This window comes from Salvelinus fontinalis, chromosome 24, assembly GCF_029448725.1.
Source record: "Salvelinus fontinalis isolate EN_2023a chromosome 24, ASM2944872v1, whole genome shotgun sequence".
In the NCBI taxonomy this organism is placed as follows: domain Eukaryota; kingdom Metazoa; phylum Chordata; class Actinopteri; order Salmoniformes; family Salmonidae; genus Salvelinus; species Salvelinus fontinalis.
In genome coordinates, this window is record NC_074688.1 from 44,133,315 (window position 1) to 44,159,662 (window position 26,348).

At 43.3% G+C, this 26,348-nt stretch overlaps 3 protein-coding genes across 3 annotated transcripts in view; 1 reads left to right on the top strand and 2 right to left on the bottom strand.

Moving 5' to 3' along the window:
• The first annotated feature begins 2,943 nt into the window (after window positions 1-2,943).
• ndufc2 (NADH:ubiquinone oxidoreductase subunit C2) lies at window positions 2,944-5,278 on the top strand. The gene is made up of 3 exons (XM_055880766.1): window positions 2,944-3,211; window positions 4,570-4,713; window positions 5,092-5,278. Exons 1-3 carry the CDS (start codon window positions 3,076-3,078, stop codon window positions 5,139-5,141), a joined length of 330 nt encoding a protein of 109 aa, XP_055736741.1. The 5' UTR covers window positions 2,944-3,075; the 3' UTR covers window positions 5,142-5,278.
• Window positions 5,279-5,916: 638 nt separating this feature from the next.
• Window positions 5,917-6,455, bottom strand: thrsp (thyroid hormone responsive). Its single transcript, XM_055880764.1, has one exon. The coding sequence runs from the start codon at window positions 6,355-6,357 to the stop codon at window positions 5,917-5,919; it is 441 nt and encodes a 146-aa protein (XP_055736739.1). The 5' UTR covers window positions 6,358-6,455.
• A 14,793-nt stretch (window positions 6,456-21,248) lies between these two features.
• guca1c (guanylate cyclase activator 1C) overlaps window positions 21,249-26,348 on the bottom strand; it is an 8,635-nt gene continuing 3,535 nt past the window's right edge. The window contains exons 2-4 of the mRNA XM_055881033.1: window positions 23,815-23,964; window positions 21,594-21,681; window positions 21,249-21,407 (exon numbers count right to left, since the gene is read on the bottom strand). Coding sequence (XP_055737008.1) covers window positions 21,265-21,407; window positions 21,594-21,681; window positions 23,815-23,964 — 381 coding nt within the window. The 3' untranslated portion in view covers window positions 21,249-21,264. The remainder of the gene's footprint in view (window positions 21,408-21,593; window positions 21,682-23,814; window positions 23,965-26,348) is intronic.

Sequence of the window (26,348 nt, forward strand, 5' to 3'; positions counted from 1 at the left end):
TAAGGTTAGATTTAAAATCACATTTTATGAAGATTTTTTTTTTTTATATATTGCATGAACAGTAGTCTCTCTTGGCTACTACGGTGTGGTATTGGGTCGTTACAGTATGCACTGTTTATTTCGTATTTGTTTCCTGACCCGCCATTGAACTAATACACAAAGTACAGTAGGGATATGATGATGATGATGATGATGTAGTGGTAGAGAGTCATCAACCAGGGTTATTTCTACATTATTACAGAATGAACACTGCTGTTCATTGATTATTTATTTTTCCATTAGTATCTATCGATTTATCCTGCTACTGGTCACTATTACTCCCCCACACTCACCCTCCTACTGTTTATTATCTATCCTGTTGCCTAGTGAATTTACCCCTACCTCTATGTACATATCTACCTCAATGACATTTACATTTTTAGTAATTTCGAAAACACTCTTATCCAGAGCGACTTATGCATTCATCTTAAGATAGCTACAGTAGGTGAGACAACCACATATCACAGGCATAGTAATTACATGTTTCCTTAATAATGTAGCTATCAGCAAGGTCTGAGCTATTAAAGTCAAGTTTAAGTGTTAGTTCACAAGATGGGGGGGGGGATACTGTGGGATTATTTAAGATACCCCTTAAAGAGGTAGGATTTCAGATGTTTTCAAAAGATGGGCTAGGACTCTGCTGTCCTAGCTTCAGGGGGAAGCTGGTTCCACCATGGGAGTGCCAGGACAGAGAAGAGCTTGAACTGGGCTGAGCGAGAGCAGCCCCCCCCCCCCTCCCCTAAGGGTGCGAAGGCCATGGGAAGGTTGAACAACAGGCGAGCTGCAGTGTTGCAGGAGTTTGATGGCACTAGCAGGGAGCCTAGCCAACAGCGAGTTGCAGTAGTCCAAACGGGAGATGACAAGCGCCACTTCCTGTGTGAGGTAGGGTCGTACTCTACAGGATGTTGTAGAGCATGCACCTGCAAGAGTGACTCACTGCTTTGATGTTTATAGAGGACAACAGGGTGTTGAACATGGTCATGCCGATGTTCTTTGCACTATGGGACGGGGGACACCATGGAGTTGTCAACCGTGATGGAGAGGTCTTGGAGCGGGCAGGCCTTCCCCGGGAGGAAGAGCATTTCTATCTTGTCGAGGTTGAGCTTGAGGTGGTGGGCCTGACATCCCATCTGAGATATCTGCCAGGCATGCAGAGATGTGTGTCGCCACTTAGGTGTCAGAAAAGTACAGTGCATTCAGAAAGTATTCAGACCACTTCACTTTTTCAATTTCTTTTAAACTTTACAGCCTCCTCGTCTGCCACCACCATGCTTCACCGTAGGGATGCTGCCACCACCATGCTTCACTGTAGGGATGCTGCCACCACCATGCTTCACCGTAGGGATGCTGCCACCACCATGCTTCACCGTAGGGATGCTGCCACCACCATGCTTCACCGTAGGGATGCTGCCACCACCATGCTTCACCGTAGGGATGCTGCCACCACCATGCTTCACCGTAGGGATGCTGCCACCACCATGCTTCACCGTAGGGATGCTGCCACCACCATGCTTCACCGTAGGGATGCTGCCACCACCATGCTTCACCGTAGGGATGCTGCCACCACCATGCTTCACCGTAGGGATGCTGCCACCACCATGCTTCACCGTAGGGATGCTGCCACCACCATGCTTCACCGTAGGGATGCTGCCACCACCATGCTTCACCGTAGGGATGCTGCCACCACCATGCTTCACCGTAGGGATGCTGCCACCACCATGCTTCACCGTAGGGATGCTGCCAGGTTTCCTCAAGACGTGACGCTTGGCATTCAGGCCAAAGAGTTGATTTCATCAGACCAGGGAATCTTGTTTCTTATGGTCTGAGAGTCCTTTAGGTGCCTTTTGGAAATCTCCAAGCGGGCTGTCATGTGCCTTTTACTGAGAAATGGCTTCCATCTGGCCACTCTACCTTGAAGCCCTGATTGGTGGAGTGCTGCAGAGATGGTTGTCCTTCTGGAAGGTTCTCCCATCTCCACAGAGGAACTCTGGAGCTCTGTCAGAGTGACTACTGGGTTCTTGGTCACCTCCCTGACCAAGGCCCTTCACCCCAGATTGCTCAGTTTGGCTGGGCGACCAGCTCTAGGAAGAGTCTTGGTGGTGCCAAACGTATTCCATTTAAGAATGATGGAAGCCACTGTGTATTTGGGGACCTTCAATGCTGCAGACATTTTTGGTACCCTTCCCCAGATCTGTGCCTTGACAAAATCCTGTCGCCACGCTCTACAAACAATTTCTTTGACCTTGTGGCTTGGTTTTTGCTCTGACATGCACTGTCAACTTTTGGACATTATATAGACAGGTGACAGCCTTTCCAAATCATGTCCAATCAATTGAATTTACCACAGGTGGACTCCAATCAAGTTGTAGAAACATCTCAAGGATGATCAATGGAAACAGGATGCACCTGAGCTCAATTTCGAGTCTCATAGCAAAGGGTCTGAATACTTATGTAAATAAGGTATTTCTGTTTTTTATCGAATTCATTTTAGAATAAGGCTGTAACGTAACAAAATGTGGAAAAAGGGGAAGGGGTCTGAATACTTTCCCAATGCACTGTATCTACCTCAGTGCTAAAAAAAATAATAATATTGCAAAATATTCCCAACCATCAACTAGTTAAAGTTGTATTTCTCACATGCACAAGTACAAATGTTTAACTTGTAAGCGCTACCCAACAGTGCAGTCCTATAAGAAATAGGACAATAAGCTATAGACAGTGTCAGGGCCAATTGAAATGTAGTCAACTTTAGAGAGTTGGGGCAAAATTATTGAATTAATAAAATGTGTTTATCTTTGATGAAAATAAACCATGCAAATATGGTTGCCTATAATAAAAGGAATTTTGTGAACTGAAAAAGAGAAGAATCAGATTTTTGTGCGGAACCATCTGTTTGGTTCCTTGACGGAGTGGTTTCACGGTTACACTGAACGGCTAAATAATATGCCCTTGGTTTCCTCTGTGAGGTGAAGCGCTAACAGGCTAGTCAATAAAGTCAGTTTATAATAATTGTTTGGATAAGTGTATTTTCCCGACATGGGGCTCCCAGATGAGGCGAAGGCCCTTCCACCTCCAGGAATAATCAACCGAAACTCGGTCTGGCTCGGTGTTATCGGCTGGTGCTCTGCGATGCTACAGAATGCCATCAACCGCAGGCCGCCCATGAAATCAGGTAGGGATGGCTAGCTCACTGTAGCATGAGTCGCCTAGCGCTAGCCGCTAAACAAGAGTACCGTAACTAACTGTTAGCTAACTAGTTTGATCTCAACCGAGAGCCAGGTCAAGTCATTTTAATGTCATAGGCTATATAATAGCTAGCTGTTTTAATTATCAAACAAACGTAACGATTTAACGTTAGTCAGCTAGCTAACACCGCTGGCTACAAACACATACCGTGACTGGTAGTTAGCTTGACAGCTGATTACAAACATCAGAACACTGCTTGCCAGCTTATATTCTTAACAAAAATGTACTGTCTTCTGTAAATGTAATGTTCAAGAAGGTAACGTTACATTATAATACACTGAATGATGGAAAATATATCTTCTAGTCTGCAATAACTGGGATCGATTGGTCTATGAAATGTGGCCATTTCAGTTGACTGACAGCATGTCAGTCATGGTGTTTGGTATAATTTTGCTAAAGGTTCCAAAAGGAATCTGTTATAAAAAGAAACTTCACGTAAATAACAAGGTTACCAACAAACAACACATACAAAGTTGTATAACGGCAGAATAAGATACCGGGTAGGGAGTGGTCTATTTAAAAATGTTTCACTCCCCATGTTTATTCCCGAAAAATGTCCTCACTCTAGTAGCCTATCGACAAACATTTAATAAAAAGCTACATGGTGAGTTGCTACACTGTTCTGCAGCTAGTTAGCGAGGTGAATTGATCATGTTTATTTTTTTATGCGTTTGTTTGTTGACAACCTTGTACTTTACCAAGTTTTTGGAACAGATTTCTGTTGGAACGTTCCACAAATTATACCCATCCTCAGTCATGTCAGGACGTCTTATAGCGTCGATGTAACCATCAACAAATTAAAATAGGCTTTATAGGTATTTTAATCATATAGAAATGACACTTTACCAGGCTGATCTAGGCTAACACGAGCTACAGATTGTAACACCAGAATGGGATGTAACCCCCCCCCCCACACACGCAAATTGATACCTATTACACTGGAAGTTACAGGTCTGCCAATTTAAAAATAAATAAAAACGTCAGGGATTTTTTTTCAACTACCCAGGAATTGGCAATACTATCTATGTTCTCGATTTGTGGGAACTGCAGTCTCATAAAATGACCGTGTACAGTTACAGGGGGTCCAGTTTGAATTGAGAAAAATCTCTGTTTATTGAAATGTTTTTTTGCGCCATGAATTAATCCAACAATGTGTACGCTGCTGCCTTGTCTATTTCAAATATTCTCTCATTGATCGAGACCGGTGAGTGTCATCATGATATGCGGACAGGGTGGACCCACCTGTATCGATCAACCCACCTGTATTTGTCATTGTCTTTGCAGGTGTTCACCGGCAAGCCTTGCTGGCATCCATTGGTTGGTTCATTGGTTACCATGTCACCAAACACGAGAACTACACATACGCTAGACTGGACCGAGACATGAACGAATACGTACGACTCCACCCAGAGAACTTTTCAGACAAAGGTAAATGGACTGATGTTCACATAGAAAGACATGAATCCCTCTGTGTTCAAGTCAATCACTAGGCTAGATTCTAGCAACAACACCCCCATAGCTTCATAATGTTCTCATGGAGCATCAGATAAATTACACAGGCCTGTTTCTTCTAGTCACAAACCAGCTGTGACCGCAAAGAAATACCATTCCTACCATCCTGCACCAAATGTTACGTCATTGGCACATTTTGATATTGATTTCTTACATTTTATATGGCATTGACATACACAGAGCAATCAACCCAGCTTGTTTCACAAAACTCGGGCAACTAACTGATATGTACATATGTCAGTCATTTTTATTCAATATTTAATCAAGTGTTTTTGTGTGTGTTAATCTCCACAGAGAAGAAGACATTTGCTGAGATTGTGGAGCCTTTTCACCCAATTCGCTGAGTGTAGGAGGCTGGCTGAAGGAGAACAGAATACCACCTGTCTATGTAGTCCCTAGTTGGTGTTAATGCGATCACCCATTACATTATGTAAAATCCTAAAGAGTCTTGTATATAATAAAATAAATCCTACTCAAATAATGTGCTCTTGTTTACACAGAATATTATTCCTCTCCAATAAAGTGTTGTCATTATGTTTCAGATAATAGGTCGTATTATCGCCTGTTGTTCACGGATATAGAATAGCATAATTCAATGTGACAGTTGCCTTGGATGCCCAGGCTTCGATCACCAAGTCGAGCTGCAAGCTTGTTACAGGTTGCAGGCCTGGGCAGTTCCAGTCCTCGGGGGGGCCTGATTGGTGTCACACTTCCCCCCCCCCCCCCTCCCCCCAGTAAACATGTAGCTGATTTAAACTAATTGCATCTTTAACTGAAGATCATGAGGACACAATTCTGAGCTGTTTACAATTCACACAAACATTATCTGCTATGTTAGTCTTGATGAATACATAATGGGGAAGTAGATCAGCTAACAAATGTAGCTGCTGTATGTGTTCTTTTACTCTAATCATTAAAGTGTCTTGGACATTTCAAAAACAACAAAGACATGCAGAAGTCAGTTTCGACAAAAGCACCTTTTTAATTCAATTTTACACATGACATGGTGTTATTGACAGTATATGTAAACAGCTTGACAGTTGTAAATCTTAGTTATGTTCAAGCCCCCAAAAGTGTATTGCTTGTTATGTCGATGGGGTTAACCTGAGTCTTCTTATTCTAATTCATTATTCCGATGATGTCCATGTACTTGGTCGTGACGCCCTGGGACTTCTTGGTGAGGTTTCCCATGACAGAGAACAGTCCCCTGAGGTGGAAGTGGAACAGGGCCTCAGGGTCAGCCTCCAGCATGGGCTCCAGGGTCTTATTCTGGGCCAGGTAGGTCTGGGTCTTGCGGTCGTCCAGCGTGATCAGACCACTCTCCACTGTGTTCCTGACAGCCTTCAGCATCAGGTAGTAGTCATAGAGGTCTTTACAGGAGCTTCCGGTTGCAGAGTGACAGTCCTGGAAACAGGCTTCATCTTCGTCTGACTCCACATCTCTGAGTAGGCTGGGGAGGAGGACAGTTTGTTCCATGTTGAGAACTGCAGCGCTGTAGCGCCTCAGAGCCAGGAGCAGGCAAGCCCGGTTCAGCTTGGTGTTGGTCTCGGCAGACTGCATGGCAGAGGTTCCAGGTGGATGGACGGTTCTGGCAGAGATGGCTTTTTCCTGGGTGGGGATGGGGCTGGAAGCCTGAATGCAGTGCAAGGAGCTGAGGGGGAGTATTGGGGCTTTATAGGCTACGATAAGCCTACCTGAGGTGGTCCGGGCTGGTAGACTGTAGTTATGCAATAGGATGGGGTAATCCTATGAGGGACATTGTAACTAATGTTGAACCATGACCAATAGGTCAACTGCAGTTATGCAATAGGATAGGGTGATCCTATGAGGGACATGGTTCAACATTACAGTTACAATGACCAATAAGTCATTGTTTGCTTTTCACAAGCTTTATTTTAGGGCTGACCCCATTTAGTTGACTGGTTGATGGGCTGTTAGTCGACAGATTTTTTTTTTTAATCGAGCAGTGGCAAATATATATGGTACACAGGACGCCTGTCTCAGTGGACTAATCCATTGCGGAGGTCTGTCTGATTGGACTAATCCATTGCAGAGGCCTGTTTCAGTGGCCTAATCCATTGTAGAGGCCTGTCTGAGTGGACTAATCCATTGTGGAGGCCTGTCTCAGTGGACTAATCCATTGTGGAGGCCTGTCTCAGTGGACTAATCCATTGTGGAGGCCTGTCTCAGTGGACTAATCCATTGTGGACGTCTGCCTCAGTGGACAAATCCATTGTAGAGGCCTGTCTCAGTGGACTAATCCATTGTGGAGGTCTGTCTGTCTGTGTAACAGTATAACTTTTGTCTGTCCCCTCGCCCCGACCCGGGCTCGAACCAGGGACCCTCTGCACACATCGACAACAGTGACCCACGAAGCATTGTTACCCATCGCGCCACAAAAGCCGCGTCACTCGCTCTGAGACCTGAAGTAGTTGTTCCCCTTGCTCAGCAAGGGCCGCGGCTTTTATGGCGCGATGGGTAACGATGCTTCGTGGGTGTCAGTTGTCGATGTGTGCAGAGGGTCCCTGGTTCGAGCCCAGGTCGGGGAGAGGAGAGGGACGGAAGCAATACTGTTACACCTGGGTGGACTAATCCATTGTGGAGGCCACGGGGGTGACACACCAGTATCACCAGTAGTACATTTACCATAATTTCTAATCAACAATGTTCTGTTAATGCATTCAATGTATTATTATTACAGTCTTACCGTTGTCATTGTAGATGTGGGCACCTTGTTTGCAGAGCGCACAACCTAGGCTACATTTGTGAGAAAACATTTTTTTTTGGTTTATTTCATTCCATTTACAAGTTGTTCATTTATTTGTTGCACCTGATTAGTCCTAGAAGTACAGTTAGGTTCCTCAAAGGCGGTACCGTGTCAGTGTGCGGGGAGCAGGTTAGTCATTTGTACATGTTGGTTTACTTCTTATCCCTTGTGCAACTACAGCTGTGTCTGTCTGTTGCGAGCTAACTGGCGTGGGAAACGATGAGGGGCCCAGAATATTTTATACAAGTTTGATAGCACAAGCAGGCTGGATCAAGTTAATAGTTGATACAATGTTTCAGGTTCCTTGCAGACAGACTGTGCGTAGCCAATGTGATTTATGGGATATACATTTTTTATCAGGATATTTCTACCTGCGTGGGTTGCAATGTTTTTACTTGTTGGCTTTATGTAGGCTATATTTACATATTGGCAATGGAAATAGAAGTTACTTTTAGATTTGTATCATTTTAATTTAGACATCATTTTGAGGTATGAAGACTTTATTATAAATTAAATTACAGCTGTTCCACAAAAATGTGCACATGAAAATCATAACTGGCATACAGATCAGTAGAAATGGTACATTAACTTCTACTGGTAGGCACCATAACATCAGAATCTGGTAAGGCAGTAGCAGCTGGAGAAGGCTGGTCCAGAACAGGTTTGTGTTTCTTCTTCTGGTTAGGATATATTGATCTCTGGCTCCCGCTTTAGTAATTTGTGAGCCTTCATTTTTAATGGCCGTGCTTAAAGCATCAGACAAGCTCAGTAACCCTACATCAAACATAGTGTGTCTATATATGGAAAAGTATACGTTTAAAAAATGTAGACCAATTTTGACCAGGAAAAGATTACTCTTGGTCGACCAATATTTGTTTTGTTTTTTTGTCAGGGACAGCCCTACTTTCTTTTGTTTGGCAGTGGTCCATGGACAGTGCAACACGCTGACTGTGGATGAAGAAATCTTTTGCCCATTGCAGCACCGGTTATCTCAAGTTATGTGTGCATAATATCACCTTTGTTTTTCTTCGTTGAGGCTGTGGCTTAAAACCACGTGACGTCTCAAATCAACCCCATATGCTCTGGCAGTTATGACTTTAATTTGTCATCCAACAGATATAGATTGTTTTCTTTCTGTTTACCTAGTTGTTTACCTCGTTGTTTACCTAGTTTATGAAAACATATTTAAAGGGTTTAAGTGGGGGGAAAATGTTTCATTTGAACATATAGTCAAGTGTACCGTACAACCTTCACAATTACAGTTTGATCAGATATGATAAGAATGTGATACCAGTATTGCAGCACATTTCATACCAACGCCACCTTTGTTTTGATTGTCGGGGTACTAGCATACAGATGTACTCTGTCCTTGTCAGGTTAGCTGTCTCAGAACAAAATCCTAAAATTAGACAAGTGAAGGGTGGTAGAGTAGTACATGACCAAGGAACAGGAAGTACACTAGTCACCATGCCCCTATACTTACACTACAAAAGTATGTGGACACCTGCTTGTACAACATCTCATTCCAAAATCATGGGGAATAATATGGAGTTGGTCCCCCCTTTGCTGCTGTAACAGCCTCCACTCTTCTGGGATGGCTTTCCACTAGAGGAGGACTAGAGAGAGCTGTGGTGACTGAATATTTCTGCGGGGACTTGCTTCCATTCGCTGCAAGAGCAGTAGTGAGGTCGGACACTGACATTTGGCGTTTAGGCCTGGCTTGCAGTCAGCATTCCAATTCAACCCAAAGGAATTCACGCTGAAACATGCTGAAACAGGAAAGGGCCTTCCCCAAATGGTTGCTACAAAATAAGAAGCACAGAATTGTCTAGAATGTCATTGTATGCTGTAGCATTAAGATTTCCCTTCACTGGAACTGAGACCTAGCGCGAACCATGAAAAACAGCTCCAGACCATTATTCCTCCTCCACCAAACTTTACAGTTGGCACTATGCATTCGAGCAGGTAGCGTTCTCCTGGCATCCGCCAAACCATATTCGTCCAATGACGGCAAGCTTTACACCAATCCAGCAGACATTTAGCATTTAGCAGATCTTAGGCTTGTGTGCGTGCGTCTGTTCGGCCACGGAAACCCATTTCAAGAAGCTCCCGACGAACATTTCTTGTTGACATTGCTTCCAGAGGCAGTTTGGAACTCGGCAGTGTTGCAACCGAGGACTGAGGATTTTTACACACTACACGCTTCATCACTCGGCGGTCCCGTTCCGTGAGCTTGTGTGGCCTACCACTTCGTGGCTGAGCCGTTGTTGCTCCTAGATGTTTCCACTTCACAATAACAGCACTTACAGTTGACCGGGGCAGCTCTAGCAGGGCAGAAATTTGATGAACTGACTTGTTAGAAAGGTGGCATCCTATAACAGTGCCACATTGAAAGTCACTGAGGTCTTCAGTACAGGCCATTCTACTGCCAATGTTTTTCTATGGAGATTGCATGACTGTGTGTTCAATCTTATACACCTATCAGCAACGGGTGTGGCTGAAATAGCAGAATCCACTAATTCGAAGGGGAATCCACTAAATAGCAGAATCCACTAATACTTTTGGCCACGTAGTGTATGTAATACCCTACTCAATCAATTGGATGCAGTCTATCACAGTGCCATCCGTTTTGTCACCAAAGCCCCATACACTACCCACCACTGCGACCTGTATGCTCTCGTTGGCTGGCCCTCGTTTCATACTCGTCGCCAGGCCCACTGGCTCCAGGTCATCTACAAGTCTCTGCTAGGTAAAGCCCCGCCTTATCTCTGCTCACTGGTCACCATAGCAACACCCACTCGCAGCACGCGCTCCAGCAGGTATATCTCTCTGGTCATCCCCAAAGCCAATTCCTCCTTTGGCCACCTCTCCTTCCAGTTCTCTGCTGCCAATGACTGGAACGAACTGCAAAAATCTCTGAAGCTGGAAACACTTATCTCCCTCACTAGCTTTAAGCACCAGCTGTCAGAGCAGCTCACAGATTACTGCACCTGTACATAGCCCATCAATAATTTAGCCCAAACAACTACCTCTTCCCCTACAGTATTTATTTATTTATTTTGCACCCCATTATTTCTATTTCTACTTTGCACATTCTTCCACTGCAAATCTACCATTCCAGTGTTTTACTTGCTATATTGTTTTTACCTCGCCACCATGGCCTTTTTTTGCCTTTACCTCCCTTATCTCACTTCATTTGCTCACATTGTATATAGACTTATTTTTCTACTGTATTATTGACTGTATGTTTGTTTATTCCATGTGTAACTCTGTGTTGTTGTTTGTGTCGAACTGCTTTGCTTTATCTTGGCCAGGTCGCAATTGTAAATGAGAACTTGTTCTCAACTGGCCTACCAGGTTAAATAAAGGTGAACTGGCCTACCTGGCTAAATAAAGGTGAACTGGCCTACCTGGCTAAATAAAGGTGAACTGGCCTACCTGGCTAAATAAAGGTGAACTGGCCTACCTGGCTAAATAAAGGTGAAATAAAATAAATAAATAAAAATTTGGGGTGGCAGGGTAGCCTAGTGGTTAGAGCGTAGAGGTGGCAGGGTAGCCTAGTGGTTAGAGCGTAGAGGCGGCAGGGTAGCCTAGTGGTTAGAGTATTGGACTAGTAACCGAAAGGTTGCAAGATCAAATCCCCGAGCTGACAATGTACAAATCTGTTGTTCTGCCCCTGAACAAGGCAGCTTTGAGTAAAGCCAGCGTGTCTATGTATGCAGGTGACTCAACACTATACATGTCAGCTACTACAGAGACTGAAATGACTGCAACACTCAACAAAGAGCTGCAGTTAGTTTCAGAGTGGGTGGCAAGAAACAAGTTAGCGCTAAATATGTCCAAAACTAAAAGCATTGTATTTGGGACAAAACATTCACCCTAAACCTCAACTAAATCTTGTAAGGAATAATGTGGAAGTTGAGGTGACTAAACTGCTTGTAAACTGTCATGGTCAAAACATATTGATACAACAGTAGCTAAGATGGGGAGAAGTCTGTCCATAATAAAGCGCTACTCTACCTTCTTAACAACACTATCAACAAGGCAGGTTCTACAGGCCCTAGTTTTTACCTTCTTAACAACACTATCAACAAGGCAGGTCCTACAGGCCCTAGTTTCTACCTTCTTAACAAGACAGGCCCTAGTTTCTACCTTCTTAACAACACTATCAACAAGGCAGGTCCTACAGGCCCTAGTCTCTACCTTCTTAACAGCACTATCAACAAGGCAGGTCCTACAGGCCCTAGTTTCTACCTTCTTAACAACACTATCAACAAGGCAGGTCCTACAGGCCCTAGTTTCTACCTTCTTAACAACACTATCAACAAGGCAGGTCCTACAGGCCCTAGTCTCTACCTTCTTAACAACACTATCAACAAGGCAGGTCCTACAGGCCCTAGTTTCTACCTTCTTAACAACACTATCAACAAGGCAGGTCCTACAGGCCCTAGTTTCTACATTCCTAACAACACTATCAACAAGGCAGGTTCTACAGGCCCTAGTTTCTACCTTCTTAACAACACTATCAACAAGGCAGGTCCTACAGGCCCTAGTTTCTACCTTCTTAACAAGACAGGCCCTAGTTTCTACCTTCTTAACAACACTATCAACAAGGCAGGTCCTACAGGCCCTAGTCTCTACCTTCTTAACAACACTATCAACAAGGCAGGTCCTACAGGCCCTAGTTTCTACCTTCTTAACAAGACAGGCCCTAGTTTCTACCTTCTTAACAACACTATCAACAAGGCAGGTCCTACAGGCCCTAGTCTCTACCTTCTTAACAACACTATCAACAAGGCAGGTCCTACAGGCTCTAGTTTCTACCTTCTTAACAACATTATCAACAAGGCAGGTCCTACAGGCCCTAGTCTCTACCTTTATAACAGCACTATCACCAAGGCAGGTCCTACAGGCCCTAGTCTCTACCTTCTTCACAGCACTATCAACAAGGCAGGTCCTGCAGGCCCTAGTTTCTACCTTCTTAACAACACTATTAACAAGGCAGGTCCTACAGGCCCTAGTTTCTACCTTCTTAACAGCACTATCAACAAGGCAGGTCCTACAGGCCCTAGTTTTGTCACACCTGGACTACTGTTCAGTCGTGTGGTCGTGTGGTCCGAGACTTAGGAAAATTGCATTTGTCTCAGAAAAGTGCAGCACGTCTGGCCCTTGGATGTACACAGAGAGCTAACATGTCAATCTCTCCTGGTTCAAAGTGGAGGAGAGATTGACTTTATCACTACTTTTTTTATTTATTATTATATATTTTTTTATTGAATATTCGAAACATACAATATACTTGCAGTGAAGCTGCTCAATAACTACATCATACCAGTCATCCAACAGACTCCCATTCAGAGAGACACACAGAAGCATGCAGGGTCAATGTCCTGCTCAAGGGCATGTTGACCGATCTACCACCAGGCCAAAAAACGTGAACTCGAACCCTCCAAGATCTCCCCACAGTTCCCCAATAGCTGTCCCTCAACCATTCAAGACTCCGCCCACAGTCTAAAAGCACAGGAAGAAAAAATAAAAAATCTCCCGCAGAGCAACTCCACTCCCACTTGTCTCCAATTCCACATACCAACCCTCAGCTTCTCTCGGCCCATCCCATCTATCTCTGCTGGCCACCCACTTCGGGTTCCTACGCAACACATATCTTTCAACTATGCTGTGATGTTTAACGTACAATTTCAATCTATCGAATAGAATCCACAGATTGCGAGTTGAAGATAAATACTTTTACTAAGAGTATTAGTATATTAGTAATTGACTGACCCGGTCTCTCCAGATCTCCTAAGAGTACTATTTCTAGGGTAAGTTTTAGATCAATGCTAGAGTATGCATTTTCAGCCATTCCTGAACCTGAGACCAGAAACAGGCTACCTGAGGGCAATACCAAAATAAATGGTCTATTGATTCTGTATCCTCACAACAGAATCTGCAAAGCTTCGATGATTTTATGCCCCAAATATTCAACATTTTGTTGGTGGCAAGAATTCTATTTAATTATTTTAGCTGAAAAGCACGAAGTTTTGAATCTTGCGTTGTTTTATATATCAACTCATACCAACTCATACCATACCATATATCAACTCGTACCATGGAATTGGTACATCAAAAATCTCTTCCCAACTATTTTGCAATCTGTATGGCACAGTTGTCAACATCCTGGTCCTCAAATGAAACTGGTATACTTTTGTATTTATGCTATTTCTATTCCTCCACCAGTTTTGGTCCTTTATATTGGGCAGACAGACCAGTTCCCTACCTCCTCCAGTTTTGATCCTTTATATTGGGCAGACAGACCAGTTCCCTACCTCCTCCCGCTGCCACCCGCCTCCTCCATTTTTGGGGTAATGCTGTAATCAATTGGTTGTACTCTTGGACTGAGCAGATCTTCCCGTACAATTCTGATAACTCCATGAAGGACATAACTCTACCATTCCAATTTACAATATCATTTAAGAACAAAATAACCTTTTCAAACATCTTTCCCATAAATAGAGGTATTTTATCAACCAGCACATTTGAGTTCAGCCATAATATTTTTCGTAATATTTGTTCTATCTCTTCAGGGTGATGACATTGAAATTGTAGCTCTGTAATGCTTGTTTGAAAAAGACAGATACTTTGAAAAAAGTATTATTTTCAATTAATAGAAAATGAGACATGGCAATCTGCACAAAGGCAAAAAGGCCATTTTTAAACAATGGATGAGCTTTTCCTATTAATCTACTTGAGAACCATTTAGGGTTCAAATAAAACTTTTGAATGAGTGAAGCTTTTAGAGAGAGGTTTAGTGCTTTTATATTTAATAATCTCAACCCACACAATTCATATTGATTATGTAGATTTTGTCTGGTTTAGCGTCCCAGATAAAGCGAAATATTTTTTGCTCGTATGATTTGAAAAACGAATCATCAGGAATAGGCAGCGCCATCAGTAAGTGAGTAAACTTCTGAGTGCTTTGCATTTCGCTAGTATTTTTGCATCACAACATTGAAGTGTAAGGGGCTTCCAGTTTTTTACATAGACTGGGTCTTTATATTTGCCATCTGGGTCTTGTTTTAATAATAGAGAAATCAGACCTTCCTGCTGAGTACCTGACAGACTACCATTGCTATAGGAGTAGTTAAAACAATCTAACAATGGAGCTTTTAGTATATCAAAAAATACTTGTTATACCTCTATGCCATCAAGCCCTGGGGTTTTTCCAGAGTGAAAAGATTCAATAGCCTCAAAAAGTTATTCCTTTGTAATTTGGCCTTCGCATTGGTCTTTCTGTGCATTTTTTAATTTTCAATTTTTTATATTATTTGGAAATAATTCCTTACCGTAATCTTTATACAGTGGGAAAGGATGAGATGGAAAAGAGAACATTTGCCTAAAATAATTAGCTTCATCTTTTAAAATATCCTTCGGAGAATCATAGATGACTCCGTCTTCAGTAACGAGTTTCTGTCAATTCTTTTTTGTGAGCGTTTCTGAATTGGAGGTACAGGAAGAATTATTCTCCATATTCCATCCAGTTGCTTCATTTTTGTAATAGATTACATTAGATCGTTCTGGAATAAGTTTCTCAAGTTCTTTTTGTTTTCCCTCTAACTTGTTTTGTATCTCTGTAGTATCGTTTTTATTGCCATCTACCTGTAGTATTAGTTAATGGATTTCCCTTTTTATTCTTGTTTCTTTAGCCAGAAACTGCTTTTTTTTTTATTATTGATGAATATTGAATTGAATGACCCCTGAAGGTACATTTAAAGGTATCCCAAACAATAAGGGGATTTGCTTCACCTATTATTATACTGGAAAAATTCCATTATAAATAATTTCGTCTTAGTTAAAAAATAAGTTGTCCTCCAGTAAACTTTGATTAAATTTCCAATATCCCCGTCCACGTGGAAAATTTATAAGAGTTATGTGAAGGCCAATTAGATGATGATCCGATAGCATTCTGTCTCCTATGAACACTTTTTTAACCTTTGATGCAAGAGAGAAAGAGACTCGAAAGTAGTCAAGTTGACTATACAAGTCTCCTCCATGTATATCTCACAAGGTCGGGGATTTTTAGTCTCCAAATATCCAATATTTCTAATGTGTCCATAATATTTTGTGATTTCCTTAGAAGGGCACGGTGACGATAGTTTGTAGAGTGATTACCTTTACAGTCCATTGAGGTACTTAACACTGTGTTATAGTCTCCTACCGTAATGATTAGATCATTTGTTGCCTGTAAGTTTCAATAAATTGGTATAAATGTTTTCGAAGAAGTGTGGATCATCCTGATTTGGACCATATAGATTAATGAGCCACATCTCTTTTTCATCCACTTTCATATTCAAAAGGATCCACCTTCCTTGTGAATCATTCCTGACTATTTACACATTCAGATCGAAACTTTTGTTAATTAATATCATCACACTTCATCACTACTTGTTTTTGTAAGAAGTGTTGACAAGCTGAATGCACCGAGCTGCCAGTTTAAACTGCTAACAGACAGTTCGGACACCCATGCGTACCACACAAGACATGCCACCAGAGGTCACAATTCCCCAAGTACAGAACAGACTATGGGAGGCTCACAGTACTACATAGAGCCATGACTACATGGAACTCTATTCCACAGTACTACATAGAGCCATGACTACATGGAACTCTATTCCACAGTACTACATAGAGCCATGACTACATGGAACTATATTCCACAGTGCTACATAGAGCCATGACTACATGGAACTCTATTCCACAGTACTACATAGAGCCATGACTACATGGAACTCTATTCCACATCAAGTAACTGATGCAACCAGTACAATTTAGATTTAAAAAACAGATAAAAATACACCTTATGGAACAGTGGCGACTGTGAAGACACACACACACACACACACACACACACACACGCACACGCACACGCACACGGAACAGCGGGGACTGTGAAGACACACACACACACACACACACACACACACACACACACGCACACGCACACGCACACGGAACAGCGGGGACTGTGAAGACACACACACACACACACACACACACACACACACACACACACACACGCACACGCACACGCACACGGAACAGCGGGGACTGTGAAGACACACACACACACACACACACACACACACACACACACACACACACACACACACAAGTAGGTACACACACTGTACCTACACACAGGTACAGACATACACACACAATCACCAGCACTCAGACTCTACACATGTATACATTGTAATATTGTTGTATGGTGGTATTATACATTTAGTATTGTAGATATGTAGTGGTGTACTAATGATATATGATGTGTTGTTTTATATGTAAGTGCCTTAATGTGTTTTGGACCCCAGGAAGTGTAGCTGCTGAGGATCCCTAATAAATACAAATAGTGCTCTGTGCACATTGCTGCACCGATAATGTAAAGAAATAACCTCATAGTTTATCAACATTTTAAGCTAAACATTCTGCCGATCAGCCACATTTTGTAATAAAACAATTAAATAAGATAAGTTAGTAGTTTTAATTTAGTTTTAAAATAAGAGTTGTATTAATTTGGGATCTATCGCTTCCACAGGGGGTTGGTGACACCTTATTTGGGGAGGACGGATTGGTAGTAATGGCTGGAGCGGAATAAGTGGAATGGTATCAAACACCATTATTTGCTTGACAATCACCGCCTGACACATTTTCGTGACCGCCACAGCCCTACCCCTTCCCTAACCCTAGTGTTGGGACAAATATTTTTTTTTAAAGTACATTCTGTAAATGAATGCCAGTTAGTTATTCATCTGCAGTGTAACTTCTCTAACCTGAACAGCTCAAACTCCTAAGTAACACCCTACATTACAATCCAACAGTGCCACAGTTGTGTGTCATTTTGTAGTAAAGCAAAAGGACTTCACAGCAGCAGCAAATTTAAAACTGTTGAATAAATGGTTATTGCTGTTGGAAGTTGGCACCAATATGGTTCCGTAGGTCCTCTACTGTTGAAGAAGTTGTATTTCTGTTGGAAGTTCGAATCAAATCAAAAGCATATCAAACTTTATTTGTCACATGCGCCGAATAAAACAAGTGTAGACCTTACCGTGAAATGCTTACTTACAAGCACCAATATGGTTCCGTAGGTCCTTTACTGTTGAATAAATGGTTATTGCTGTTGGAAGCAGGCACCATAGTTCCGGAGGTCCTCTACTGTTGAATAAATGGTTATTGCTGTTGGAAGCAGGCACCATAGTTCCGGAGGTCCTCTACTGTTGAATAAATGGTTATTGCTGTTGGAAGCAGGCACCATAGTTCCGGAGGTCCTCTACTGTTGAATAAATGGTTATTGCTGTTGGAAGCAGGCACCATGGGTCCGGAGGTCCTCTACTGTTGAATAAATGGTTATTGCTGTTGGAAGCAGGCACCATAGTTCCGGAGGTCCTCTACTGTTGAATAAATGGTTATTGCTGTTGGAAGCAGGCACCATGGGTCCGGAGGTCCTCTACTGTTGAATAAATGGTTATTGCTGTTGGAAGCAGGCACCATAGTTCCGGAGGTCCTCTACTGTTGAATAAATGGTTATTGCTGTTGGAAGCAGGCACCATAGTTCCGGAGGTCCTCTACTGTTGAATAAATGGTTATTGCTGTTGGAAGCAGGCACCATGGGTCCGGAGGTCCTCTACTGTTGAATAAATGGTTATTGCTGTTGGAAGCTGGCACCATAGTTCCGGAGGTCCTCTACTGTTGAATAAATGGTTATTGCTGTTGGAAGCAGGCACCATGGGTCCGGAGGTCCTCTACTGTTGAATAAATGGTTATTGCTGTTGGAAGCTGGCACCATAGTTCCGGAGGTCCTCTACTGTTGAATAAATGGTTATTGCTGTTGGAAGCTGGCACCATAGTTCCGGAGGTCCTGTACTGTTGAATAAATGGTTATTGCTGTTGGAAGCTGGCACCATAGTTCCGGAGGTCCTCTACTGTTGAATAAATGGTTATTGCTGTTGGAAGCTGGCACCATGGGTCCGTAGGTCCTCTACGAGGCCTTATTCAGTCGTGCTGATAAATGAAACACCAGGATCTAAGCATGTTAGAAATAGACAACTGTAGGGTTAAATATATGTCAACTAAGTACTTAGGAGGTAAGGATTGTAGCACGTGGAGGGGATATCGTTCATTATAAGCAAGCATCCAAATGTATGATTCTGGAAGTTTTGTTAGCCATAGACATTATTGAAGACAGGGTCGTTTTAAGACGCTATAAAAACGTTATATGGCTCGATGTTTGGATGCCTGCAGTATCATGTTAAAGCTGTTGAACCACTTCCTTTATTTAATCAACAGGAAATCTGTACGTTTATTTAGAATGGTTGTATTGATTCAATTGTTAAAGCAACCCCAAAAAAACATGTTTAAAATTTCTTTGGGATGGTAGAGCTAACGCGCACTAATGTGATTAGCATGAGGTTGTAAGTAACAAGAACATTTCCCAGGACATAGACATATCTGATATGGGCAGAAAGCTTAAATTCTTGTTAATCTAACTGCACTGTTCAATGTACAGTAGCTATTACAGTGATAGAATACCATGCTATTGTTTGAGGAGAGTGCACAATTTTGAACATAAAAAGTTATTAATAAACAAATTAGGCATATTTGGGCAATCTCGATACAAAATTTTGAACAGAAATGCAATGGCTCATTGGATCAGTCTAAAACGTTGCGCATGCATTGCTGTCATCTAGTGGCCAAAATGTATATTGCACCTGGGCTGGAATAATACATTATGGCCTTTCTCTTGCATTTCAAAGATGATGGTACAAAAACAATACAAAAGAACGGTTGGGTTTTCAGAACCCCAAAAGTAGTCTAATGTTGAGATCAGTCCCAACCCACGGGACACGTGTGAATTTAGAATGTATGGTCACTTTCAACATCCAGTCTAAAACAAAATATGGAACATCTTTAGTAACTCAGAAACCTGGACGTTTTTACTTTGTAAAAATGTATTTTTTCTCAAACATTTGCTTACGATTATAAATATCTATAACGTACCATAATTGTTTTGAAAAACAACAATTCCATTCCATTTATTTAGAATAAGAGGATATACAATACATCTATTCAGTTTCTTTAAATATTTTAGCCTGAATACAAATAGGAATGCATAGAATCCTAGTCACCAGCCAGAGAACGCCACTAAAGTTCCATACCCGTCTGTTATGGTATAAGGGCTTGCTTCTGTCAACAGCACTTATACCTCCTCTCTTAAAAGACCTCTAAGAACAATATATCACTTGGTGACAAAGTGTGTTTTAAGACCGTTACAGAGGAGGACTAGAGAGAGCTGTGGTGACTGTGAGAGCAAGAGGAGGACTAGAGAGAGCTGTGGTGACTGTGAGAGGAGGAGCAGAAGGAGGAGGACTAGAGAGAGCTGTGGTGACTGTGAGAGCAAGAGGAGGACTAGAGAGAGCTGTGGTGACTGTGAGATGAGGAGGACTAGAGAGAGCTGTGGTGACTGTGAGAGCAAGAGGAGGACTAGAGAGAGTTGTGGTGACTGTGAGATGAGGAGGACTAGAGAGAGCTGTGGTGACAGAGGAGGAGGAAGACTAGAGAGAGCTGTGGTGACTGTGAGAGGAGGAGGATAGAGAGAGCTGTGGTGACAGAGGAGGAGGAAGACTAGAGAGAGCTGTGGTGACTGTGAGAGGAGGAGGACTAGAGAGAGCTGTGGTGACTGTGAGATGAGGAGGACTAGAGAGAGCTGTGGTTGCTGTGAGAGCAAGAGGAGGACTAGAGAGAGCTGTGGTGACTGTGAGAAGAGGAGGATAGAGAGAGCTGTGGTGACTGTGAGATGAGGAGGACTAGAGAGAGCTGTGGTGACTGTGAGAGGAGGAGGATAGAGAGAGCTGTGGTGACAGAGGAGGAGGAAGACTAGAGAGAGCTGTGGTTGCTGTGAGAGCAAGAGGAGGACTAGAGAGAGCTGTGGTGACTGTGAGAGGAGGAGGATAGAGAGAGCTGTGGTGACTGTGAGATGAGGAGGACTAGAGAGAGCTGTGGTGACTGTCAGATGAGGAGGAAGACTAGAGAGAGCTGTGGTGACTGTGAGAACAGGAGGAAGACTAGAGAGAGCTGTGGTGACTGTGAGAGCACCAGGAGGAGGAAGAGGAGGAAGATGAGGAAAAGGTCTCTCCTCTGCTCCACTCAAGTGATACACACAGAGAGAACATATAGGTTGCATCCCAAATCTCTACACTTGCACTTTCACACTTCCTGTCATTGATCTCAAAGTATTTCATTGGTGTAATCATTGCCTAGAGGGTTTCCACCGTGGTTAAATCTATGATGGGACTTCTGGAGAAGGGTGAAACGACAATCGGCATGTAGAAATAGAGAACATAGAGTAGGCAAGACGGGTCACATGGCCTCATGGCATGGTTCCATTATCCTTACATCAACTCAGTCTTCTTGGTCGATGGAGATTTGGGACTTGGCTCCCTCCCATTCATGTATATTCACCTTCTCATCAAGATGCTCAAGTTGGTCGTTTGTTCTTTTATACATTTTCTCCATATATTATATATTAAACATTCCACTATAATTTCTTTCCGTCCCAGACAATCCTATTCTTTCTCAACAACCTTTCTGCGTTGCATTCTGTAAATTCTGAGTCCATCAAACAGGAAGTGCAACAGGAAGTGACGTCATCATCATTCGGGTGATTTGACCTGCATTTTCTGTCCGTTGACAATGATCTGTAGAACGTTGGTGAGGTCCATCATCTTTCCCAACATCTCCATGATGTCTTGGTGGTCCCTGGCTCCTTCGATAAACTCCTCCAGAGTCAACTCACCTGGAGGTGTGAACAATTCAAACATATATAGAACAAGATACACATTGGCTTCCTAGAGGATAGCAATTGAAACATTAAAAAGCTAACTTAAATTCCCCCCCCCCCCCCGCTAGAATACCTATCTGTACTATGGGTAAGATCATCCATTTCAATAAATGTACTTCTCTAAATGTTGATCATTCTTACCTTCGTTATTTATGTCAACCTTCTCATAGATGAGGGTCACAATCTCCTCCGTAGGAGGATCATAACATCTGGTGATGTCCTGGATAGCCTGAAGTAACCAAAACAGAACAAAGAGCTGAAGTCACAGAGAATATCACTAGAAATAAGTATTTTTAGACTTTCATGTCATCCTCTGGGTCATCTGTCGTCCTCTGGGTCATCTGTCGGCCTCTGGGGTTCTGTCGTCCTCTGGGGTTCTGTCGTCCTCTGGGGTTCTGTCGTCTTCTGGGGTTCTGTCATCCTCTGGGACTCTGTCATCCTCTGGGACTCTGTCATCCTCTGGGACTCTATCATCCTCTGGGGTTCTGTTGTCCTCCGGGGTTCTGTCGTCCTCTGGGGTTCTGTCATCCTCTGGGGTTCTGTCGTCCTCCGGGGTTCTGTCGTCCTCTGGGGTTCTGTCATCCTCTGGGGTTCTGTCGTCCTCCGGGGTTCTGTCATCCTCCGGGACTCTGTCGTCCTCTGGGTCATCTGTCGTCCTCTGGGGTTCTGTCGTCCTCCGGGGTTCTGTCGTCCTCTGGGGTTCTGTCGTCCTCTGGGGTTCTGTCGTCTTCTGGGGTTCTGTCATCCTCTGGGACTCTGTCATCCTCTGGGACTCTGTCATCCTCTGGGACTCTATCATCCTCTGGGGTTCTGTTGTCCTCCGGGGTTCTGTCGTCCTCTGGGGTTCTGTCATCCTCTGGGGTTCTGTCGTCCTCCGGGGTTCTGTCGTCCTCTGGGGTTCTGTCATCCTCTGGGGTTCTGTCGTCCTCCGGGGTTCTGTCGTCCTCCGGGACTCTGTCGTCCTCTGGGTCATCTGTCGTCCTCTGGGGTTCTGTCGTCCTCCGGGGTTCTGTCGTCCTCTGGGTCATCTGTCGTCCTCTGGGGTTCTGTCATCCTCTGGGACTCTGTCGTCCTCCGGGGTTCTGTCGTCCTCCGGGACTCTGTCGTCTTCTGGGTCATCTGTCGTCCTCTGGGTCATCTGTCGTCCTCTGGGGTTCTGTCGTCCTCTGGGGTTCTGTCGTCCTCTGGGGTTCTGTCGTCCTCTGGGGTTCTGTCGTCCTCTGGGGTTCTGTCGTCCTCTGGGGTTCTGTCGTCCTCTGGGGTTCTGTCGTCCTCTGGGGTTCTGTCATCCTCCGGGACTCTGTCGTCCTCCGGGGTTCTGTCGTCCTCCGGGGTTCTGTCGTCCTCCGGGGTTCTGTCGTCCTCCGGGGTTCTGTCGTCCTCTGGGACTCTGTCGTCCTCTGGGGTTCTGTCGTCCTCCGGGGTTCTGTCGTCCTCCGGGACTCTGTCGTCCTCCGGGACTCTGTCGTCCTCCGGGACTCTGTCGTCCTCCGGGACTCTGTCGTCCTCCGGGGTTCTGTCGTCCTCCGGGACTCTGTCGTCCTCCGGGACTCTGTCGTCCTCTGGGACTCTGTCATTTCCTGGTACTCATTCGTTACTTCCCACATGTAGTGCGACTTTCCACCATATTTAGATTTTTTTTACCAGTCATTTCCTTTCAAATCAGTGAAAGGAAGTGAACAAGTGCCCACTTTAGGAGGAAGGCCAGATAATTGAGGACCCTATAAGAGCTTGAGTAGTCAGTAGCATTGTCCGATTGGTCTACTCTGAGATGTAAAGAGTAAACACCAGGCCCCAGAATATCTCCTCAGAGTCCATTGTCCGTTTGGTCTGTTTGAAGCCAATCCACAGTCAGTTACCGTTACGTATTTTTTTTATACCACTCTATTTTCTTAGTTCACCGATAAGCCTTTTAAAAAAACCACTCTTATAGGAAATGTTTCCTCTAAACAGGATAAGACATTTTTTTTAATGACTGCGTTTTTGTGGTGACTTAAATCGACCATATCTAACAGGATGAATAAGAAACTGAATCCAACTCAGAGTTCCACAGTATCTTTTTCTGCTATATAATTTCCAGTGTAGCTAGCTAGCAATGCAGCAGATTGATCGACAACATACACTAGTGAGGGATATATTTAGGTTAGGATTAGATTAGCAACCCTTTGTTGATGTGTACCCATCTAGTTGTCGGCTATTTAAACCTTTCTGAGCCCTTCACAGTTAATCTCTCTGAAGTCTATTTTCAGTGGAGATATAGAGAGTTTATAATGTTCCTCGAGGCTCTGAGCCTGATAAAGATCCCTGTTATAAAATCACAGCAACTAAATGACATAAATAATAAATAAATATAGAAACCCACCTTGAATATTGTCCCCATTTCATCTTGGTCAATTTTGCCGTTTCCGTCCTGATCGAAAAGTTTGAAGTACCATTTCAGTTTCTGGTTGATTTCTCCTTTCAGCATCAGACTGACTGCTGCTATGTATTCTACGAAGTCTATATATCCGTCCTGGAAGAGAGAGAGAGAAATATGATTGTTAGACAACAACAACAAAGAAAAGAGATAATTACTACAACTTTCTGGTTAACACCCAACACCTAAACGTAATTATAATATCCCAGTCAAGCTGCCTCTCAAGGATGCCTCTCAAAGTTGCCTCTCAAGGTTGCCTCTCACGATGGTCTATGTCAGATGATTTATGTCAGGTGGTCTATGTCAGGTGATTTATGTCAGGTGGTCTATGTCAGGTGGTCTATGTCAGGTGATTTATGTCAGGTGGTCTATGTCAGGTGGTCTATGTCAGGTGATTTATGTCAGGTGGTCTATGTCAGGTGATTTATGTCAGGTAGTCTATGTCAGGTGATTTATGTCAGGTGGTCTATGTCAGATGATTTATGTCAGGTGGTCTATGTCAGGTGATTTATGTCAGGTGGTCTATGTCAGGTGATTTATGTCAGGTGGTCTATGTCAGGTGGTCTATGTCAGGGGATTTATGTCAGGTGATTTATGTCAGGTGGTCTATGTCAGGTGGTCTATGTCAGGTGATTTATGTCAGGTGATTTATGTCAGGTGGTCTATGTCAGGTGATTTATGTCAGTTGGTCTATGTCAGGTGATTTATGTCAGGTGGTCTATGTCAGGTGATTTATGTCAGGTGGTCTATGTCAGGTGGTCTATGTCAGGTGGTCTATGTCAGGTGATTTATGTCAGGTGGTCTATGTCAGGTGATTTATGTCAGGTGGTCTATGTCAGGTGGTCTATGTCAGGTGGTCTATGTCAGGTGGTCTATGTCAGGTGATTTATGTCAGGTGGTCTATGTCAGGTGATTTATGTCAGGTGGTCTATGTCAGGTGGTCTATGTCAGGTGGTCTATGTCAGGTGATTTATGTCAGGTGGTCTATGTCAGGTGGTCTATGTCAGGTGGTCTATGTCAGGTGGTCTATGTCAGGTGGTCTATGTCAGGTGGTCTATGTCAGGTGATTTATGTCAGGTGGTCTATGTCAGGTGATTTATGTCAGGTGGTCTATGTCAGGTGATTTATGTCAGGTGGTCTATGTCAGGTGGTCTATGTCAGGTGGTCTATGTCAGGTGATTTATGTCAGGTGGTCTATGTCAGGTGGTCTATGTCAGGTGGTCTATGTCAGGTGGTCTATGTCAGGTGGTCTATGTCAGGTATACCCAGAGTGCTGAGGGCCAAATTTCCAACGAGGTTATACATTTGGGTGATGTTTTTCTCTCTCCTCGAGACGCCTCGTTTCACTGCCAAAAAATACAATTAAACCGTCTAGTGTTCAGTGAAATAACAACACAATGTCAAATACAGGTAGCCTAGTCAAATAATTAACGTCCAATCACTTTAACCGTTACTCTCTCGCGGGAATTCCACTAACGGTCCGTATGATAGTCAAAAGTAGCTGCTGTTCATGTTGGTACACGGCAACCTCCACCAAGAGGCTCTTGTTGCCTGACAGCTTGAAAGACGTTTTGGACACTACAGTGAAAATGGTTAACTTTGTTAAAGCAAGGCCCCTGAACTCTCGTGTATTTTCTGCACGATCCACTGATATGGGCAGCGACCATGTAACACATTTACAACATACAGAAGTGTGCTGGTTAACAAGGGGCAAAGTATTGACACGTTTTTTTTTTAAATTGAGAGACGAGCTTCAAGTTTTCTTTACTGACCATCATTTTCACTTGCATGATGACGAGTTTCTCACACAACTGGCCTATCTGGGTGATGATTTTTCTCGTCTGAATAATCTGAATCTAGGATTACAGGGACTCTCCGCAACGATATTCAATGTGCGGCTATGATTAAGAAGTTGGAGCTCTTCTCTGTCTGCATTAACAAGGAAAACACACAGGTCTTTCCATCATTGTATGATTTTTTGTCTGCAAATTAACTCAAGCTTACGGACAATGTCAAATGTGATATAGTGAAGCACCTGAGTGCGCAATTACCCAGGTACTTTCCTGAAACGGATGACACAAACAACTGGATTCGTTATCCCTATCATTCCCTGCCTCCAGTCCACTTACCGATATCTGAACAAGAGAGCCTTGCATTGAAATTGCAGCAAGCTGTTCTGTGGAAAATGAATTTCACAGAAATTCTGGATTGGGCCGCGATCGGAGTATCCTGCCTTGGCAAATCGCTCTGTTAAGACACTGATGCCCTTTGCAACCACGTACCTACAGTTGGAGTCGGAAGTTTACATACACCTCAGCCAAATACATTTAAACTCAGTTTTTCACAATTCCTGACATTTAATCACAGTACAAATTCCCTGTCTTAGGTCAGTTAGGATCACCACTTTATTTTAAGAATGTGAAATGTCAGAATAATAGTAGAGAGAATGATTTATTTCAGCTTTTATTTCTTTTATCACA